Source organism: Rhinoraja longicauda, chromosome 8, assembly GCF_053455715.1.
Source record: "Rhinoraja longicauda isolate Sanriku21f chromosome 8, sRhiLon1.1, whole genome shotgun sequence".
Lineage (NCBI taxonomy): Eukaryota > Metazoa > Chordata > Chondrichthyes > Rajiformes > Arhynchobatidae > Rhinoraja > Rhinoraja longicauda.
This window is the reverse complement of record NC_135960.1, coordinates 28,670,847-28,692,662: the sequence shown is the minus strand read 5'-3', so window position 1 is coordinate 28,692,662 and position 21,816 is coordinate 28,670,847. Positions and strand designations below refer to the sequence as shown.

Below are 21,816 nucleotides of genomic sequence, written 5' to 3'. Positions count from 1 at the left end.
TATGTTGAAATAAACTGCCTTTATTCATTCTCTCTTGCAAAATGTCTAAGTTATGGTTTTTTTGTCGTCTGGATTAAATGAGCTACGTCTTGACTAAAGTGTGCCTTCTGTCTCCTTCAGAGCAGTATAAAATAAGTAGGTAGATTTTTTAGTTTAGTTTATGACTACTGGGTATCAACCAATAGATTTCTTAATTAGCACTTAAAAAGCACTTAGTCAATGCCCTTTTATAATTTGTTTCTCTGCAGCTGATAGACTATAACAAATCAATGGTCAATGTGGCCTAGAATTTATTTCCAGTCTTGAACGTATTTGCATTCCCACTCTTGCATGGTTTCATGTTAAAATGTTTCTGTTGATAATGGAACGAGTTTAGAAAGATAAATGAAGACAAATTGAGACGAATGAAGGAATTCCTTCTCAGTCAGTACATTATCACACAATGTTATCATTGGAAATATCCAGCGGGTCAGTGAACATCTGTGGAAAGGGAAACAATTATTGGTTGTGATCGCAGATTCTTTGTCCGAATCCACAGCTGCTGCCTGACCTGCTAAGTGTTTCCACTATTTTCTATTTTTATTCCAGATTTCCAGCATCAGCAGTATGTTTATTTTTCTTTTACATTTATCACTTTGAGAATCTCTGAATTATGTTTTAATCCTAGTTTCAGTTGTTTTCTTATTTGTTATGTAGTAAAGCACAGTAAGATGCAGTTGTGGCTAGACTGAAATTAGTAATGGAACAGAATTCTAATCCTTCCTTTCCAATTTCTATTTTACTTTTCGTCACATGAGTTTGGTGGGTTTTGATGCCATTGAATGTCAAAGCACTAGAGGGTTTGGGGTCACTTGGAACAGGGGCGACTGGTGAACCATTCCCAGAAAGGGCCTGGTGACTTTTCAGAATGACATTAAATGATCTTAAAATAGTAATTATCACCTTTCATTCTATGCAAAGTCAACTTTCATTCACGGTGCTAAACAGCAAATAATATTAGACAATTAAACTTACACCTACCAGAGCTAAATAAACACCCTATTTATACAGTTCTAAATCCCAGCTAGACCCAGTTATCAATATACTGTCCTTTACCAAAATATATTTCCTAAGCAAAAAAGTGTTTTTTTTGTAATGCCCAAACCGAATGTAGTTTGAATAGGAATGTTAACATTTCAGAATTATTCAAGTGGTCATTTATATTATGGTTCAGAATTATGCTCAGAAAGTTTAACATCATGAGGTTGTGTGAAATATAGAAACATAGAAACAGAAAAATAGGTGCAGGAGTAGGCAATTCGGCCCTTCGAGCCAGCACTGCCATTCAATATGATCATGGCTGATCATCTAAAATCAGTATCCTGTTCCAGCTTTTTCCTCATATCCCTTGATTCTTTTAGCCCTAAGAGCTAAATCTAACTCTCTCTTGAAAACATCCAGTGAATTGGCCTCCACTGCCTTCTGTGGGAGAGAATTCCATAGATTCACAACTCTGGGTGAAAAAGTTTTTCCTCATCTCAGTCCTAAATGGCCCACCACTTACTCTTAAACTGTAACCCCTGGTTCTGGACTCCCCCAACATCGGGAACATTTTTCCTGCATGTAGCTTGTCCAATCCTTTAAAAATGGTATATGTTTCTATAAGATCCCCTCTCATCCTTCTAAATTCTAGCGAATACAAGGCCAGTCGACCCATTCTTTCATCAAATGTCAGTCCCTCCATCCTGGGAATTAACCTGGTGAACCTACGCTGCACTCCCTCAATAGCAAGAATGTCCTTCCACAAATTAGGAGACTAAAACTGCACACAATACTCCAGGAGCGGTCTCACCAGGGCCCTGTACATTGCAGTAGGACCTCCTTGCTCCTATGCTCAGATCCTCTCGCTATGAAGACCAACATGCCATTAGCTTTCTTCACTGCCTGCTATACCTGCATGCTAACTTTCAGTGAGTGATGTACAGGTCTCATTGCACCTTCCCTTTTTCTAATCTGACACCCATTCAGATAATAATCTGCCTTCCTGTTCTTGCCACCAAAGTGGATAACCTCCCATTTATCCACATTATATGCATCTGCCTTGCATCTGCCCATTCACCCAACCTATCCAAGTCACCCTGCAGCCTCATCGTATCCTCCTCACAGCTCACACTGCCACCCAGCTCGTGTCATCCGCAAACTTGGAGATGTCACATTTAACTCCCTCGTCTAAATCGTTAATATATATTGTACATAACTGGGGTCCCAGCACCGAGCCTTGCAGCACCCCACTGGGTGGGGTCTGACTGGATGCTGGTTCTAATTATGAAGTATTCATTCTGCAGGTAGTATGTAAATTAATCCAACCTCAAACCATTGTGTTTAGAAGTTAAGATTGAGTTTACCAAGCATTTGTTTGCAGAATTTGGAGTGCATTATTTGTTTCAATTGATATAATTATTTAAGTATTTTAATCTGAGGAAAGAAGACATATAGATATTGTTCTGTAAAAATCAATTCTCTGGATACTGGAAATCTCAGTGAAAGAAGATGAATGCTGGTGAGGCAGAATCTGTGCAGAAAGAAACCAAATTATTCTTTCATAGATCATAGAAAAGTACATCACAGAAAAAGGCCCTTCGGTCTACAATGTTTGTGTCAAATATAATGTCAAGATAAATTAAGTTCATCTGCCTGCATGTGATCTATATCCCTTTATTCCCTGCATATTAATATGCCTAAATGAAACACCATTATCATATCTGCCTCCACCATCACCCATGGCAGCATGTTCCAGGCACCCTCTGTGTAAAAAGAAAATGCCCCAGACATCTCCTTTAAACTTTGTCCCTCTTACCTTAAAGGTTTACCCTCTCTTGTTTGATATTTCCACCCTTGGGAAAAGGGTCTGACTGTCTACCCTATCTACGCCTCTCATAATTTTATGTACTTCTATCAGGTCTACCCTCAGCCTCCAACATTTCAGAGAATACAATTCCAGTTCATCCAACCTCTCCTTTTGGCTAATACTACCTAATCCAGGCAGCATTCTGGTACACCTTTTATTTCTATTTCCAAGCATATTGAAGACTTTCCATGACAACAGAGAAGTTACAATTACAATAGTTTATAAGCAAAAATGCAGCAATGTAGATACAAGAAACTTCAGATGCCGAAAAAGACATAAAGTACAGAAATGCGTGCTGTGGGTAAAGTAATTGATTGCAATTACACGGAGCCCTTCTTATTTGAAGTTATGTAATTAATGCAATGTATTCTCTATTATTAGTGACAAAATGACTAAGTTGTAGATGATGCGTGTATATATATTTGAACAACTTTAATCAAATGTTCTTATTTATAATTCATCCTCACTTCCCAGTCAGAAAATCAGTATGTTTAGAACCATAATAGTTTCAGATCAGGAAGTTCACTTGGCTCATTTATCTTTTGACCTTGGCTGAGCAAATGAAAAGTAATGAGATGGTATGAATCATTCCCATATCATATCATATCATATATATACAGCCGGAAACAGGCCTTTTCGGCCCACCAAGTCCGTGCCGCCCAGCGATCCCCGTACATTAACACTATCCTACACCCACTAGGGACAATTTAAATTTTTTTTTATTTTTTTTTTAAAAAAAATTTAACATTTTACCCAGCCAATTAACCTACATACCTGTACGTCTTTGGAGTGTGGGAGGAAACCGACTTTCAGCTGACTCTGTTCTCCTGAGAGGAGGGTGAGTGGAGTGCAAGTGTTATTTTCCAAGTATTATATTGTAATCACAGATTTTTCTTTCCAGCTACCACGTCTGTGAATTCATGTATGAGAAGAAACAACTCTATGACAAGGTTATCTGTTGTTACCTGAATGACCAACTTCGGCAGGTATATATCTGAACGTAGCAGAGGAACTTTAATAGTATTGCATAATACTTGAATATTTGCTTAATTCTTCCCAATACACCACAATCGGTTTGCAAATCCATACAATATTACGTTAAAAATAATAACATTCAATATTATTTAAACTGCCAAAATTTCATGTACGATTGCAGTCTATTAAAACGTACAGCTGAAATGTCACAATTATTTTTTACAAAGCACTGATGTACATTGGTTTGTTTGTGTAAGATATAATTGGGCAACCACTGGATAAGGCTCAGAGATTAGCTGTAGTATGGGGTGTCCGGACTCCGTGAAGATCAGTGAAGATCATACATGGTCCCTCGAGGCAGAGAAATGATTTACAGCTAGTGGATGCTGACAGCAATCTCTAGTCATTTTCTTCTTTCAGCAAAAATTTAATGATTCCACTTCAGATAATGGGTCCCGACTTGAAATATCGTCTCTCCATGTCCCGCCACAGGTGCTGCTTGACCTGCTGAGTTCCTCCACCAGATTGTTTGTTGGTAAAAGTTAAGTTATGTGGAGTCAAATAGATTGTGGGACAGAAAAAGTGGTGGAGCACTGGAATCCTGATTCTCCACTAGGAAATTTGGTTTTCTTTAGAGTATGTACCAGATAAACATAGAAACATAGAAAATAGGTGCAGGAGGAGGCCATTCGGCCCTTCGAGCCAGCACCGCCATTCATTGTGATCATGGCTGATCGTCCACAATCAATAACCCGTGCCTGCCTTCTCCCCATATCCCTTGACTCCACTAGCCCCCAGAGCTCTATCCAACTGTCTTAAATCCATCCAGTGATTTGGCCTGACTTGGTATCACAACGTTGTTTTGCATTAATTGTTCATGCAAGTGTTGGTGAGGGGATTTTTAGTTCTGTGACATATATACTGACTGCTGTAACAAAATGAGAACAGATTAAATCATTATCTCTTATTTCCATTTCCAAGTATGCAATTAGAAATAACCCACTTTTTCCATTTTGTCAGACTAATTAGTTTCTTAATTAATACAGGCTCATTATACAAGCAAAATGTGTGCGTAGATGTGGCCGGCCATGGCAAGCTGTTTCTGCTGGCTGCTGTTACACAGGCAAAGGTCCTTTTCCAGATTTGCTGGTCCCAAGCCATTCCGATCCAAAATGGCAATGTTCTGCCTGATTGTAGAATCTTGTATGATTTAATACCCTCTCTTGGAAAGGAACGGTACTCGACATTGGAGATGGCAAACACAGATTGAGTGATTGGTTTGCAGAATGTTTGGAGTAAGACCACAGGGATAACCCTGAGCTTCTGTTGACTGCTATTTGAATTCACTACCCTACTCTCACTCTGACCTCGCTATCTGTTGCTTTCTGCACTGTTATAATGAGGTTCAATGCAAGCCTGAGGAGCAATATCTCATCTTTTAACTGGGACATTGCAGTCTTCAGGACTCAATTTAATTCTGATTAGAGATAGCTTTTTGCATGGGAAATTGTGTCTCACAAATTGTGTCTCACATATTGTGTCTCACAAATGGATGTGTTTTTTAATGACGGTTGAGGAGAATTGACAAGGGCAGCGAGGTAGACATTGTCTCATTTCGTTTGAGTAAGACATTTGACAAGTCTAGATGATAGTCTAGTCTGGAAGGTTAGCTCACATTGGATTCAGGATGAGCTAGCCAATTGGATATTAAATTGGTTTGATTTAAGGAGTCAGAGGGTAGTGGAGAGTTGCTTTAATATAGAGGCCTGTGTCCAATGGTGTTCCACAGGGATTGATGCAGGGTCCACCGTTGTTTGTCATCTATATTAACGATCTGGACGACAATGTTGTTAATAGCTTTTGTATGTTTGCGGATTATACTAAACTTGGTGGTGTAATGGACACTGAAGAAGATTCTGTGTCGCCACTTTCGGTGCCTGAGGGTGGAGGGGGTGGGGATGGAGTGGTTGAGGGGGGGGAGGAGGGGGGGTCGAGTGGGTGAGGGGGATGGGGGTGTGGGGGAGGAGGAGGGTGGAATGGAGATGGTGGTGGGGGGGGGGTCGGGGGAGAGTGGGGGTGGGGGGATGAGGAGCAAGGGGGTCAGTGGGGGTGGGGGGCAGGGGAGGAGGGGAGTGTGGGGGGGATGGGTAGGAGAGAGTTGGGGTGGGGGGGAAGGGGGGCAGGGGGGGTGGGGGTGGGGAGGAGAGAGTGCGGGTGGAGGAGGAGAGAGGGGGTGGGGAGGAGGGGAGAGTGGGGTGGGGGAGAGTGGGGAGAAGGGAAGATTGGGGGTGGGGGGAGAGTGGGGTGCGGGCAGGGAAAGTGGGGGTGAGGGGAGGGAGGTGGGGGTGAGGGGAGGGGGGAATAGGGGTGGGGAGGGGGGAATAGGGGTGGGGAGGGGGGAATGGGGGTGGAGGCAGGGCTAGGAGGAGTGGGGGTGGGGGCAGGAGAGGGGCAAGTGAGGGTGCATAGGGGATGGGATTGAGTGGGGGGGTTGAGGGTGCTACACCAATACAGGAGAGGCTTTGGGTCCAGGGCTCACTCAGTCACACCCTCTTCCCCGTCCCCCCTCTACGAGGAATGGGCCCAACAGGTCCACTTGGTCTAGTATATTACTAAAACTTTCATCTTGCATGTAAATATATTTGTATAAATGTTCCCGAAATACAGCCAAAACGGTACATGATAGCGCAACAATTTTAGGCCCACCTTACTCATCACCATTCGCCTGGGGTGCGCAGTAGCAAGTTTCGTTCAAATTGTTGTTATATTTTAAAAGTTATTCACTTTTTAAATGTCAATAAATCGCTCCCACTTGCCGTGCCCGTCAGCCGCGCCTGCGCAGTCATGCCTCCGTGTTCGACGTCACAATGGGAACCCAAAGGGTCATATTCAGAGAGAAGGTGAAAGAAGATGGCCGCTGGCAGGACGAACATGCGGCAGCGCATTACGGCCGCACTCCTCTAGCGCCTGCTTCAACTGACAGCATTGTCGATGACTCCAACAACAATGGCGGCCGCTCTTCTTCTTCTCCTCCCCCACGTCCCCTCCAGCGCCCGCTTCAACCGACGGTGTCGTCGACGACTTCAACAACAGTAGCGGCCGCTCTCCTCTTTTCTTGGTCCTCCCGCTCCGCCATCTTGTGCGCGCCTCCCGCCGCCGCGCTGCCCACCGGGAGGTGTAGTCCCGGCTCCCGCCCAGCCCCAGTGTCCCAGAACATCAAAAGACTACAACCCCAAGCGGGCATCACGGCACACACATGTGGCACATACAAGCCACACACACACACACCAGGGTAATAATAAAAATAATAATGATATAATATAATAATAATAATACTTAAAATATATTAATGTAAGTATATAAATTGTATATCTATTAATATATATTAATCTCTTGCAGGGGAGGGGGATGTGGGGGGTCTGATTGATTCTGGGAGATGAGAAGGGTGCTAGACCAATGCAAGAGAGGTTTTGAGCCGCTTGGGGTTGTGGTTCAAATGCGTTTGTTATTTGAGTATAATCTGAGTGGGATCTTGCTGTGCATTGCAGGGGAGGGGGATGTGGGGGGTCTGTGATTCTGGGGGACGGGGAGGGTGTTAATCCAATGCAGGAGGGGTTTGGAGCGGATTGGGGTAGTGGTTCCAATGCAAGGGTTATTTAAGTGTAAACTTGGATCTTGCTGTGCATTGCAGGGGAGGGAGACGTGGGGGGCTCTGACTGATTCTGTGGGAGGGGGAGTCTGGGAATAATTTAACCGGCCGCCGCACAGCCCGCTCCGCCTGCTGCTCAGTTACTAAAGGATCTTTAGTAACAATGGGACCCAATGGGTCCACGGGTCGTCTAGTTTTGTCTAAACTGTTGTGGCAGTTAGCTAAGTCTACAATAGAACTGCTGGTGAAATGTTGCAAGTTCAGTTTAGCCTCAAGTATTTACCTATGAGTGGACTGCTCATCATTTTGTGATTTACAGTGATTATTGTGCTCATTTTTTTTATTAAGACATTGAGATTTATCAAGAGTAATGTGAGCATTTTGGTTTAACTGTATAGCAAATAATTCATTCCAAGTACTGTATTGGGCAGACGGGTCAGTTGTATAAATAGTCCATGCAATGTTGGAGGCATTCATTCTATTTAATTGGCAGTAATTCCAGCTTTAGGCCTTCATTTTATTCCTCATTTAATCAGATGTCTTGTGCTGTTTTTCTGGGGATTCCATTTTTGCATTTCAGAGAATACATAGAGATCTACTTATTAGCTTTTATTTCCAGTAAAAATCACATGCACAGGCTGTCTCTGAGTTAAAACCATACAGTGCAATATAACATTTGTATGAAATTCCATCATCTGTTATTTTAACTAAGACTTTGGTAAATCTACTTTGCCGATATGTCATCTTTTTGGAGATTAGTAGCGAGCTAGGGCTGAATGTAATAATCTGATTAGGGTTTTCTTTGTAAATTATAATTTCTTTGGAAATGAAAAGGGTATATATGTGTGCTGACATTTGAGGTATTGTGGCTCGTCGAGAGAGGCCCAAAATAAAGGCAAGGAGCCGGGTATTTTGGGGGCGTTATGGTTTATTACACGGTTATCAGACGGGTCGAGTCTGCCGGAATGGCTTCGCGCCCAAAACCTTGTCCTTATATATGTAGTACCGGACCGCCCCCCTGGACTGGTCCATTCCCGTGCCGAGGGGTCGGTAGTGGTATGGCCCGACCCTTGGGAGCCGCCGCAGGACCCCCCCCCCCAGAAACGGAGGCACGAAGCGCACTGGTGGTCGCACAACCCGACCGGACCGCGTACGGTAATCGGTCGACAAAGGGGCCGGCGGAGGCACAGTTGGAGGGACAGGTGGTGGGACCCGCAAAGGTGGGCGACCACGTGGCCGAGGCTGGGCAACCCGCACCGGTTGGTCAATGTCTAAGTGGGCCGGCTTCAGGCGGTCAATTGACACGGCCTCCAGCCAGCTCCCCATGTCCAAGACAAAGGTTGTCTGTCCGTGCTCCAGCACCCGGTACGGGCCCTCATACGGCCTCTGGAGTGGCGTCCGGTGGGCGTCACGGCGCAGGAACACAAAGGCGCAAACACCGATGGCACGTAAGGGCGGAATGTCCCATGGCGGGACGTCGGCACGGGTGCGAGCTTGCCAACTCGCTCTCGGAGGCGCTGTAGGGTGGATGAGGGCTGTTCCTCTCGCCCCGGCAACGAGGGCACGAACTCCCCGGGCACCGTGAGCGGGGACCCGTATACGAGCTCCGCTGATGACTAAGCCAGGTCCTCCTTGGGCGCAGTCCGGATGCCCAGCAAGACCCATGGTAGCTCGTCCATCCAGTCGAGGCCGGAGAGTTGCGTTTTCAGCGCTGTCTTCAGCTGCCGGTGGAACCTCTCCACCAGGCCGTTTGCCTGCGGGTGATAGGCCGTGGTGTGGTGCAGCCGCATGCCCAACAGGTGGGCCATGGCCGACCACAGCTCAGAGGTGAACTGTGGCCCCCGGTCCGATGAGATGACCACCGGCACCCCAAAGCGAGCAATCCAGTGTGCGGCCAACGCACGAGCGCATGTAGATGTGGCTGTGTCGGCCAGCAGCAGGTGCAGGTAAGTACTCGAACATCAGGCACGGTCTATGCCCGTCGAGCAGCGCGACCATCTCCTTCAGGAGGCTAGATGGGCGCCGGTCACCGAGGCCTGGCATGTGGAGGAGCCTTTCGGCCCGCTCCATTCGGGTTAGCCCCTAGGTTTGGAGCAGCAGCTCCTTAAGGGCTGTATACTTATCGTGGGCCGGTGGGTCCTGGAGGAACTCCGTGACCTCTTCGGCCGTGTCCTGGTCACCAGGTGGAAGAAACGGGTGTCATCCGATGTGTTGCCCCGCAGCTGGAACTGGGCCTCCGCTTGGTAAAACCAAACGCGAGCCCGGGTGGTCCAGAAAGTCGGGAGCTTGATGGCTACCGCGTCAACAGCTGCGGCCTGGTCGGCCTGCGAGCTGGACGGACGGTCGGCTTTCGATCTTGTGTCCATCCTACTGTGAATGGACCGTCGAGGTCACCAATGTGGCGCGTCGAGAGAGGCCCGAAATAAAGGCAAGGAGCCGGGTATTTTGGGGGCGTTATGGTTTATTACACGGTTAGCAGACGGGTCGAGTCTGCCGGAATGGCTTCGCGCCCAAAACATTGTCCTTATATATGTAGTACCAGACCGCCCCCCTGGACTGGTCCATTCCCGTGCCGAGGGGTCGGTAGTGGTATGGCCCGACCCTTGGGAGCCGCCACAGTATATTATTAACGAATTCTTGCTTAAGGGATCTCCACCTCTGAGATACTAATGTTCAGTTATAATACTATAGACATTGTATGAATTTTTAATGGTATAACTATATTCCACTGTGCCCAGTTTTATTGATTATAAACTCATGGGAGGGTCTCGACCCGAAACGTCGCCCATTCCTTCTCTCCTGAGATGCTGCCTGACATGCTGAGTTAAACTCCAGCATTTTGTGAATAAATACCTTCGATTTGTACCAGCATCTGCAGTTATTTTCTTATAAACTCATGGAGGATCATCCTTTCTTTTGCTCAGTGACCAAGCCATGCATTGTGTCCAGCTAGGTTTGCCATGCCCTTTCCTCTCAAAGCTGCCTTGGACAAGTTCAATTAATTTATGTCTTACTAAAATTTGTAACATAATCAATATAGAAATGTTGTCCTAGTGACCCTGTGTATTGTCTGCATATTGTGCTACGCAGCCTGCTTCACACTCACAATCTTAATTTTATGTATCAGCACGACTAATAGATTTCCTGTAATTTTATGCCTTTCTTGCAGGTTGTCAAGTGTAATGTTTCACACCTGTTATCTCCTATCCAATGCTCATTCACCTGAAGGTCCTTATGACCTTCCTGCCTTTCATGCAGTTTAACTTGATGTAGTAATTGCTGTTGTTGAGAGTGGAAGATTAAATTAGAGGAAGCGGAATATTTGTGCAAGTCTGAGATACAGATGTACTATATTATGCAATACCAGCTTTGGTGACAATGCTATGCTAAAACTTTAGAGACTGCCGCTTAATGCACTGCATATATTGGAATTTCTCCTGAATTTGTGGGGGAAAATTTATTAAAAATGAGATGCAAGACTAGCCTTTGCATATTGAGTCAAAAGACAAAGCAACAATTCTGTGGATAAACTCTCAGAAGCTTCTCTATTACTCCAAGACAAAGCTGATAATCATTATACATCATTATACTATATTAATGAAATTGATATGCACGTTATCTTGAGGATAAAGGCTTTGTGTTTAGTTTATTGTCACGTGTACCGAGGTACAGTGAAAAGCTTTTGTTGCAAGCTAACCAGTCAGCGGAAAGACAAAACATGATTCCATTCGAGCCATCCACAATGTACATGACAAAAGGGAATAACATGAATCACCTTTAGTGCAAGATAAAGCCAGTAAAGTCCGATCAAAGATAGTCCGAGGGTCTCCAATGAGGTAGATAGTAGTTCAGGACTGCTCTGTCTAGTTGTGATAGGATGGTTCAGTTGCTTGATAACAGCGGGGAAGAAACTGTCCCCTGAACTGGACTTGTGCGTTTTGACACTTCTATACCTTTGCCTAATGAGAGCGGGGAGAAATGGGAGTGGTCAGGGTACGACTTGTCCTTGATTATGCTGGTGGCCTCGCTGAGGGAGCGTAAGGTACAGATTTAAAGTACACATTAAAATCAATGGCCATAAAAACTAGTTGACCATTGTGTGTGCATGTACGTGCTGTTTGCACTGCAGTGCAATATTATCCCATTGGCTGTTTTCTGATATCATTTTCCCAGTGATATATTTTTAATTTAGAATGTCTTATCACAGAATTTGTAACCCTTCATTATTTTAATACATTGATCATCTCTTTATCCTTATATGTGCACTGGTAGAATGAATCCTTGCACCTTAGGTTTGTTCTCATAGTTCCATTCCTTTACCAATTACTTTAGTGGCTTTGCACTGAGTATTCCATATTTCTACATTGGGATGAGGCCCTAGGCAGTTCAGGACCATTTTGAATGTAAGAACATTGAACATAGGATATGGAATAGTTCAGCACAGAAACAGGCCCTTTGGCCCACAGTGTCTGTGCTGATACACTGTAAGCAATTGACCTTTGTCAAACCTAGGGAGTGGCTGAAGATTGTCAGGGCTGGAGGTTAAGCGGGCCACATCACAGCAAGTAATTTCCAGGAGAACACAAGAATTTAAATCAGGAGTAGGCTACTCGACCCTTCTTACCACCTCCTCATTCAAACAGATCATGTCTGATCTGTTATCTCTCCTGTCTAAACCGCATATCACTTAAAACCTGAAACATTGTTAGCAGTCAGTGCACTGAAAATACTCAGTAACTGAATAGTGCTTTTGGAGTAAGAATTCCAATGGGTTGTCTACCCTTTTGTTGAAGAAATTCATTTTCATCTGAATCCTGAATACAGCCGTGTACTTTGAGACTGCGACCCCTGTTCTGGACAACCCAGCTTGGTGAAACATTATTTCTCATCTACCCTGGCTGGCATTTGCCAGTCTTTTGATAATTAAAACCCAAATTGTTCTGTTTCTTACCTCATTGAGCCCCTATTTCCTTATTATTTCCCTAGTTCATTATTTTGGTGACCTGTGATCTATAGGTCTTATACTGTCTTAAATATTTAATTATGACAAAATTGGTTCATTTGGCAGATGGATATTTTTTTATATTATAAAATAAATATGTGTTTCTTCTCAGGGTTGGAAATGGAGTTGAACGCTGGTCTAAAAAGTAATTAAGATTATTGACTTTTGGATAAGATCAATAACAAATTGGTTCTCCATAAATAGAATTCTGCTTTTATTTCTTACAGCTCTATCTTCTCTTCCTCAGTAAAGAACTTTACAAATAATTAAGTGTTACATTGATATTTTAGTACTTAATTGAGCCATATAGCGTACTATATTAAAAAAAATAAGCTGCTCTAACTTGAGTGCTTGAGTTTCTCAGTGCCATCAAAAATGAGTTTGGCAGCTGTTTCTTTGGCTTCAGTGCCACTAGTTGTTCCTATAAGTGGTCTTTGTATCACTCATGATGAGCAGTCTGTATTTAGTTCCAAATATAAATTTATTACGACACAAAAGGTGGGGCTCTTTACTTCATCCAATCAATTTTGGGTCAAATAGATTTTTCTGTTCCTATTTTCCAGTTCTGCACATAATTCTCCCTTTAGTGCTTTTCCGATATCTTCTGGAAAACGATGGATTTTCACGTTCACAAGTTATAGGTGTAGAATTAGGCCATTCGGCCCATCGAGTCTACTCTGCCATTCAATCATGGCTGATCTCTGCCTCCTAATCCCATTTTCCTGCCTCCCCATAACCTTTGATATTTTGCTTCCACCACCTGGCAGAATGCGCGTCCGGATCGTAACTTCTCAACAAAAAGTAAAACACATTTCTCACAACGCCCTGGTATCTTTCACCACAAATTTAAAATCTGTGTTTGTGGTCCTTGGCTCATCTGCTAATGAGTACAGTCCTCTTCTGTTTACCCTCATTGAACCAATCATGATCTTGTTCATGCGATCAAATCATCTCTCAACCTTCCTTGTGAGAAAATAACTGCAGATGCTGGTACAAATCGAAGGTATTTATTCACAAAATGCTGGAGTAACTCAGCAGGTCAGGCAGCATCTCAGGAGAGAAGGAATGGGTGATGTTTCGGGTCGAGACCCTTCTTCAGACTCAGATCTTAACCTTCCTTGCTCCATGGACATCAATCCCATCTTCATTACTGAAATTCTTAATTCCTGGAACCTCAAGTAAATCTTTTCTGCATTCTCCCTGGAACTTCACATCCTTCTCTGTTGTGTCTCGAGGATCTAAAGGTCTAACTGAAGCCAATCAGTTATCCTTTCTGTTCTTGCTGTGCCTTGATATTAACCTGTTCTTGAGTATGAATTGGGTTGGAAAAAGGCTGTCCTCGCTTAAGAAGGGCAGATTAGTATCAAGCCAGGCAATACCCACTGATGTTATCATTTAAAGGTTGAGTGGTGAATGTTATATTGAAGCCTGGACCTGGAAGATCCAGCTAGTTACTATAAAAGATAAATGTTGTATATCCATGTGGAACAGGGAAGCAGGAATGCCTCTCTGAACTGAACAAAGGTTTCTGCCTCGTGTGAGGTGGTCACCACTCTCTCTCTCTCATTGTTCCGAGGTCAGTCTGCAATGGCATCACAGGTAGTGCAGCTGTCTCTCATCTCCTAGACCCAGGAGATACCGTCTGTGTGGAGTTTGCATGTTCTCCATGTGAGAGAGTGGGTTACATAACTGGGTACACAGTTTCCTCTTATTTCATCCTGCATCTAAAAAGTATGGGGTTGGTAAGGTTAATTAAACACTGTAAATTGTCCCTAGTGGAGGTGGGGTTGGTGTCAATGGCCTTGCATGAGGGTATCGGTTTCAATGAAATAACTAGAGGAATGGGATTGCTCTAGCATGGACCCAATGGATTGAATGCCATCCTATATAACAAATTTGGGAAAATGAACATTGGAAGAGCTTTCTCTGTTCCCTCCATCAGTCTCACCTCATCTGATCTGCATCATGTGCTCATTACAGCCGCCCCCTGTTCTTCGTTCCCCTTCCTGCACAAACAATCATTGTGAGTTATTCCAATTGCTGGAAACTTTTCACATTGGCTGCAACTTCCGGCCATTAGATTCACACTCAAAAACATTCACTAAGTTATTAATCTGACTGCGTGTACAGAATCGTGGAATTATGCAGCACAGAAATGTTCCTATAAGTGGTCTTTGTATGGCCTACCCTGTGCCGAACATGAAACATTCATTCTAATCCTATTTGATCGCTTTAGGTCCTGTATGTGTTGGGTGGAACTCTGCTTGTTAAGATTGACAAGGCTTCCAAGTCCTGGTCGTTTTCCCACAAACTCCCAGTTAATTGAGGCTTTGCTCTTTAAGCCTCCCCACAGTTTCTATTAACTTGATTTTTGGCAGCCCAGGTCTCCAAAGTGATAGTTTCACTGACAGCTGAGCTCCCAATTTGTCTTGATTGATTGGATCGATTCCAATAAGTGGAGTGTGAATGCCTCTGGGGTGTCTCTTAACTTCTTCACTTGGCATATGGTAAATGTTGTTTCTGCAACTGCCTTTGCATCAAATTTGTACTATAAAAACACTACATATTCTGAATTCCATATCATGGCATTATTAAGTTAAATCATTTTAAATTCTGACTTGAAAATAAAAATTTGGAGTACATGCTACAAACCATGACTTTAACTTGAGATGCTTTTTGCATCTGTGCACTTTGTATGCTTTTGATGTTTGTCTTTCTTCCCATTTTGGAACTTAGCCATTAGATCGGGCCCACTAATAGAATTTAAAGAAAATGTTTTGATTTTGATAATAATGAGACATAAATATTTCAAACAATATTCTAGCATGCCATCAACAAAAATGATTGTGTTTTATTTTATTTCGGGATGTCATAACTTACATTGTGTGTCAGAATCGACGGCTGGACCAAGGGGTAATTGAAATCCCTGAGCATTGTTGTTTATGAAGGCTGAAGATTCAAAAGCAGCCTTCACCACCCTACCTAACCGTGGAGCCACTTTCAGGGTACTCTGTTGCTGCATCCAAGGTCCTGCTGTTCTACAATGTACCTCAGGGCCCTACTATTTCAGGGTAAATTAGGATTGGACAGTAAATTTGAACATTGCTATATTCTGTAACAGTGATAAATTAATGTGCTTCTGTTAATGTTCTTTTCCTCATTTTTAGGAGGAGATTTTCAATTATGTCCACAATATGCTGTCAATACCTGGCTATAGCACTGAAGAGAAGGAGTCTGTATGGAATAAAACCATGGAACATTTCAAGGTAGCTCTTTTGATCAGTTTATAAATATCTTGGCTGTATTGATCTAGACAAAGGAGCATCAAACCACCAGAGAGAATGCACAGCTTTTGTAACCAGACAATAATATTCAGTGTAAATTGGATTAAGGATTGGGTGGCTCAGTAACACAACTAGCAGAGTTGCTGCCAGTGAGCTCTGGCAACTGATTTAAAATCCTGACCTCTTATTGTGTCTGTGTGGAATTTGCACATTGTCATGTGTCTTTTCTCTTGGGGTGCTCCTGTTCCATGTGGTTAGGAGGTTAATTGTCTACTGTTTATTGCTCAAATTCTTGAAGCTAAATTTGAAATGAATATTAAAGAGTGTGATATTATTTTAAAGCATTATTTACACAAAGGTTTGACTGATCAATGTATATTCTAACAATGATTATCAGTGGAACCCCATTTTAATTTTGGTTTGTGGAGGTAGATTCTCAGAGCCATGTTTGGGTTTCACTTGAATGATCTTTCTATATTTTGGTTTGACCAGATTCACGGTGAATACTATAATACATTTTTAACACTTATTTGCTTCATCATGTGATCAGAAAAGAGCCTTTTCTGTTTGCGTTTAACTGAATGTCTTACCAATAAAATTGAAGTACAAATGTAACACTTGTCCAATTTGCACAGTGATTTATTGCAGCTGTTTTGACAAGGCAACATTTTCTGTTCAGACTTGCTAAAGGAAATTGGCAGATTTTATGTGGAAAAGTCAACTTGCTTCTTTTTCAATTTCAGGAACTGGTGTCCATTAATCCCACAAAAGCAGCTGAGTTGTTAGCTGTGCATTTCTCTACTGAGCTACGATCAATTGTGGACCAATTAGAGGTAGAGTTATTTTAGCAAGATACTTTTGTTTTTATTTAACATGCAGTCTTAGTAAAAAGAAAATATTGTATAAGAAATTATACATACTTTTTATTTTGGATACCTGTAGTTTTTGTCTAATCTACACAAGTACTGCGTACATCAGCTTCCATTTTTTCTTCCTGCATTGCAAACTGGGCCACCTGACCATGGTCCATGCCAACCCTAGCTTTGTTTTTACATTATGTATTCTACGAAAGAGTTCTTGATTTGAGGCAATTTAAAAAACACATTTTGGACCATGTGCTTTCTGCTGAATATATTTAGTTATAAAGATTAAGCTTTTGAGCAATTATCAGATCTTGCATTGCTATTTTACATTTAGCTCACAAGGCATGAATATTATTATCCTTGGTATAGAGTAATTCCATTTGAAAAGCAAGAGTTTGAGGACAAATTATGAAATATTTTTAAATCCTAGAATGGATAAAGTGGTTATAGTGTGGTTTCTCAGTGACGAGTGAGTGGATCTATCAGATGCTAGCATCACTTAGTAAACATAAAGTGAAATTTTATATTTTCCCCAAGAACACTAATAACAATTGAATGAATAATAATTACTCTGAAAAGGAGTAAAAATAATTCCTCATATGTTCCTTTAGTGGGAGAGTCTGGGACTAGAGTCATAGCCTCAGAAATGAAAGGATCTTCCTTTTAGGAACGAGATGAGGAGAAATTTCTTTAGTCAGAGGTTGGTGAATCTGTGGAATTATTTGTCACAGAAGGCTGTTGAGTCCAAGTCAGTAGATATTTTTAACGCAGAGATGGATAGATTCTTGATTAGTACAAGTGTCAGAGGTTAGGGGGAGAAGGCAGGAGAATGGGGTTAGGAGGAAAAGATAGATCAGCCATGATTGAATGGTGGAGTCGACGATGGGCCAATTGGCCTAATTCTACTCCTGTCCCTTATTGACCTTTGTTGCCCCCAGATTTGATTATTCCAGTACACATCAGGCAGTTCTCTCTTCTACACCCGTAAGAAAAAAATATCTAAAACGCTGCTGTCCACATCCTAATTCAACTCAACAATTTACAGTTCACTGTGGCATGCTGACCTATGGCACAAGCAGTACTACAATGTTAATGTGCTCACTTTGCATTCAAACCACACTGTGGTGCCATGCTTCCCTGCCTCTTCAAGTTCCACCAGTCCTTTGAGATCTGAGATATCTGTAGTCCTCCCATTCTGGCCTGAATTTAATCACTCCACAATTAGCTACATTTTTGATTGTTAACTGGGCAAATCCCTTTTCAAAACTCTCCAGCTCGCTCCTTCCTTTTGTACTTCTTGCACCACGCATCTGCCCTGTTATCTAATTTTGTTTGATAATATTATTGTAAAGCACCTTTAAGTATTTTGCTATATTTAATAGTGCTATATAAATATTGGTTGTTAGATTTTAAGATTTTTAAGCATCAATGGAATTAGGGGGTCGTAAATGTCCTGGAATTTCCTGTAATTTAGCAAAAGGCCAAAAAGATTTTATTTTTCCTGTTCCTTTGCATCATACAATATACATTATTGAAAGAGTTATTTCTGATACTGCCACTTATGTTTTTAAATTTTAATCTCACACCAACCATATCTACTAGTAACTTATTCTTAATTCTATATCAGTAGTTCTGCTTTATTGAATTAAAGTCAGAGAATATTGGAAACACTGCAGGTTAGGCAGCATGTGGAGAAAGAGAAACAATTAACTTTTCAGGCTTGGAACCCTTAATCAGAATTGGAAAGAGGTAAAACAATTTGGTCACAGTAGCAACCCAGATACACAACTGAATTATTTCAATTTAGTGAAGAAACTAAGGAACAGATGTCTCTTTGAAGTATATTTCTGGAATTAACAGATGCCAAATGGAATAAGCTTAGAACTGTAAAGTGTCTACATAACTTCTATAATATATAAAGTGCCCTCCATAATGTTTGGGACAAAGACCCATCATTTATTTATTTGTTTCTGTACTCCACAATTTGAGATTTATAATAGAAAAAAATCACATGTGGTTAAAGTGCACATTTGTCAGATTTTATTAAAGGGTAGTTTTACACATTTTGGTTTCACCATGTAGAAATTACAGCTGTGTTTATACATAGTCTCCCCATTTCAGGGCACCATAGTATTTGGGACACATGGCTTCACACTTTTTTTGTAATTGCTCAGGTGTGTTTAAATGCCTCCTTAATGCAGGTTTAAGAGAGCTCTCAGCACCTAGGCTTTCCTTCAGTCTTTCCATCATCTTTAGAAACTTTTATTGCTGTCTACCAACATGAGGACCAAAGTTGTGCCAATGAAAGTCAAAGAAGCCATTATGAGACTGAGAAATAAGAATAAAACTGTTAGAGACATCAGCCTAACCTTAGGCTTACCAAAATCAACTGTTTGGAATATCATTAAGAAGAAAGAGTGCACTGGTGAGCTTACTAATCGCAAAGGGACTGGCAGGCCAAGGAAGACCTCCACAGCTGATGACAGAAGAATTCTCTATAATAATGAAAAATCCCCTAACACCTGTCCGACCGATCAGAAACACTCTTCATGAGTCAGGTGTGGATTTGTCAATGACCACTGTCCGCAGAAGACTTCATGTACAGAAATACAGAGGCTACACTGCAAGATGCAAACCACTGGTTTGCTGCAAAAATAGGATGGTCAGGTTACAGTTTGCCAAGAAGTACTTAAAAGAGCAACCACAATTCTGGAAAAAGGTCTTGTGGGCAGATGAGATGAAGATTAACTTATATCAGAGTGATGGCAAGAGCAAAGTATAGAGGAGAGAAGGAACTGCCCAAGATCCAAAGCACACCACCTCATCTGTGAAACATGGTGGTGGGGGTGTTATGGCCTGGGCATATATGGTTGCTGAAGGTATTGGCTCACTTATCTTCATTGATGTTGCAATTGCTGATGGTAGTAGCATAATGAATTCTGAAATGTATAGACGCATCCTATCTGCTCAAGTTCAGACAAATGCCTCAAAACTCATTGGTTCATTGTAAAAATTCCTGTTCATTATACAGGAAGACAATGATCCCAAACATCCTGCTTAAGCAACAAAGGAGTTTTTCAAAGCTAAAAAATTGTAAATTCTTGAGTGGCCAAGTCAATCATCTGATCTGAACCCAATTGAGCATGCCTTTTATATGATGAAGAGAAAACTGAAGGGGACTAGCCCTCAAAGCAAGCATTAGCTAAAGATGGCTGCAATACAGGCCTGGCAGAGCATCACCAGAGAAGACACACAGCAACTGGTGATGTCCATGAATCGCAGACTTCAAGCAGTCATTGCAAGCAAACGATATGCAGTAAAATACTAAACATGACTACTTCATTTACATAACATTGCTGTGTCCCAAACATTATGGTGCTCTGATATGGGGGGACTATGTATAAACACTGCTGTAATTTCTACATGGTGAAACAAAAATGCATAAAAATGGCCTTTATTAAAATCTGACAATGTGCACTTTAACCACGTGTGATTTTTTTCTATTACAAATCTCAAATTGTGGAGTACAGTGGCAAATAAATAAATGGTGGGTCTTTGTCCCAAACATTATGGAGGGCACTGTTTCTCTGCTTTATTACAAAAATAAGGTATTAAGACCTGTTTCCTGAAGCAAATGAAGTTCATAGTTAATAGTAATTCTGGAACTGGCGACATCCTAATAGAGGCACGTATTTCAAATTTCTTTCCTAAATCTATTGTGCGATGGACCATCATATTCATACACTCCACTTGTTGCTGCAAAATAGGCTTCTATTAAGTAATACAGTATGGAAACTGGCCCTTCCGCCTAACCCATCCATGCCTGCCATTTCCCCATTAAATTATTAGAAATTACTGTTTTTCTGTTATGTGAAGTGAAGAAAGAAAATTATTTAACTTTTTTGACAGGGAAAAGCCCAACCACTGGTGCTAGTTTAGAAAGAAGAAGCTGTTAAACTATCTGAATGTTTTTAGTTTACAATGCACCATTTTGAACCTCAATTGGATTTAATCTTGCACGGAATAAAATTTAAAATATGTTTTTTCATTCCCATCATGCCAATGTGTGTAGAATAATGCAAACTGGAAATGATTCGGTATGATTTTAATCAAATTTTTACCAAAATGGGTCTTTATTTCTAACTCAATGTTAATGACAAACAATTTGTTATTCTTAATCACAGTCTCTGATTCATGTTTAAATTAGTCAATTTGTGAAGCACTTGCTCCTTGGTCTGACCATGAGCATCAGTCTTACTCATTAGCTTCGAGGTAAATAGTGGCGCTTCATGATTCTGGAGCCAGAGGCATACACTGAATTTTAAATTTGGCTGCCTTTGGAGGGACACATTAAACAGATTTCTGTGCTGATGTGTACATTCTTACTGCGTATTCCCTGCGGGCCCTAAACACCCTGTAGATGCTGTGATGTGGAGCTCTGCCTACACAATGCATCCTGGTTTCAGAGTTTCTTCTATACTCGTATCATATAGAACAAATAGAAATTTCTACATTTATCTACCAAAAACACTCCCCACTTTAGAGAATTATAATATGTAATAGAATCTGTGGTTTCCTTCAGTCCTTCTGTGAAGAGAAATGTAAAATGTCATTACAAATGGCAATGATTTTTATAATAGTTGAGTAATTGCGAACTGTCCAACTGCACTGCTGAATAAATGCAGTCCACCTAGAAATAGACAACTGCCCGGTAAGTCGCTACAGCATTGTGAAGAAACATAGAAACATAGAAAAAAACAATGAAAATAGGTGCAGGAGGAGGCCATTCGGCCCTTCAAGCCATTCATTGTGATCATGGCTGATCGTCCCCAATCAATAACCCGTGCCTGCCTTCTTCCCATATCCCTCGATTCCACTAGCACCTAGAGCTCTATCTAACTCTCTCTTAAATCCATCCAGTGAGTTGGCTTCCACTGTTGCAGAAAATTCCACAAATTCACAACTCTCTGGGTGAAAAAGTTTTTTCTCACCTCAGTTTTAAATGGCCTCCCCTTTATTCTAAGACTGTGTCCCCTGGTTCTGGACTCGCCCAACATTGGGAACATTTTTCCTGCAACTAGCTTGTCCAGTCCTTTTATAATTTTATATGTTTCTATAAGATCCCCTCTCATCCTTCTAAACTCCAGTGAATACAA

The 21,816-nt window shown here is 41.8% G+C and overlaps 1 protein-coding gene across 3 annotated transcripts in view; it reads left to right on the top strand.

Annotated features, from left to right (window-relative positions):
• Nucleotides 1–21,816, top strand: part of vps8 (VPS8 subunit of CORVET complex) — a 432,205-nt gene that overhangs the window by 124,051 nt on the left and 286,338 nt on the right. For all 3 annotated transcript variants that reach the window (XM_078403484.1, XM_078403485.1, XM_078403483.1), the window contains exons 32-34: nt 3,789–3,873; nt 15,681–15,779; nt 16,541–16,630. In XM_078403484.1, the coding sequence (XP_078259610.1) occupies nt 3,789–3,873; nt 15,681–15,779; nt 16,541–16,630 (274 nt within the window). The remainder of the gene's footprint in view (nt 1–3,788; nt 3,874–15,680; nt 15,780–16,540; nt 16,631–21,816) is intronic.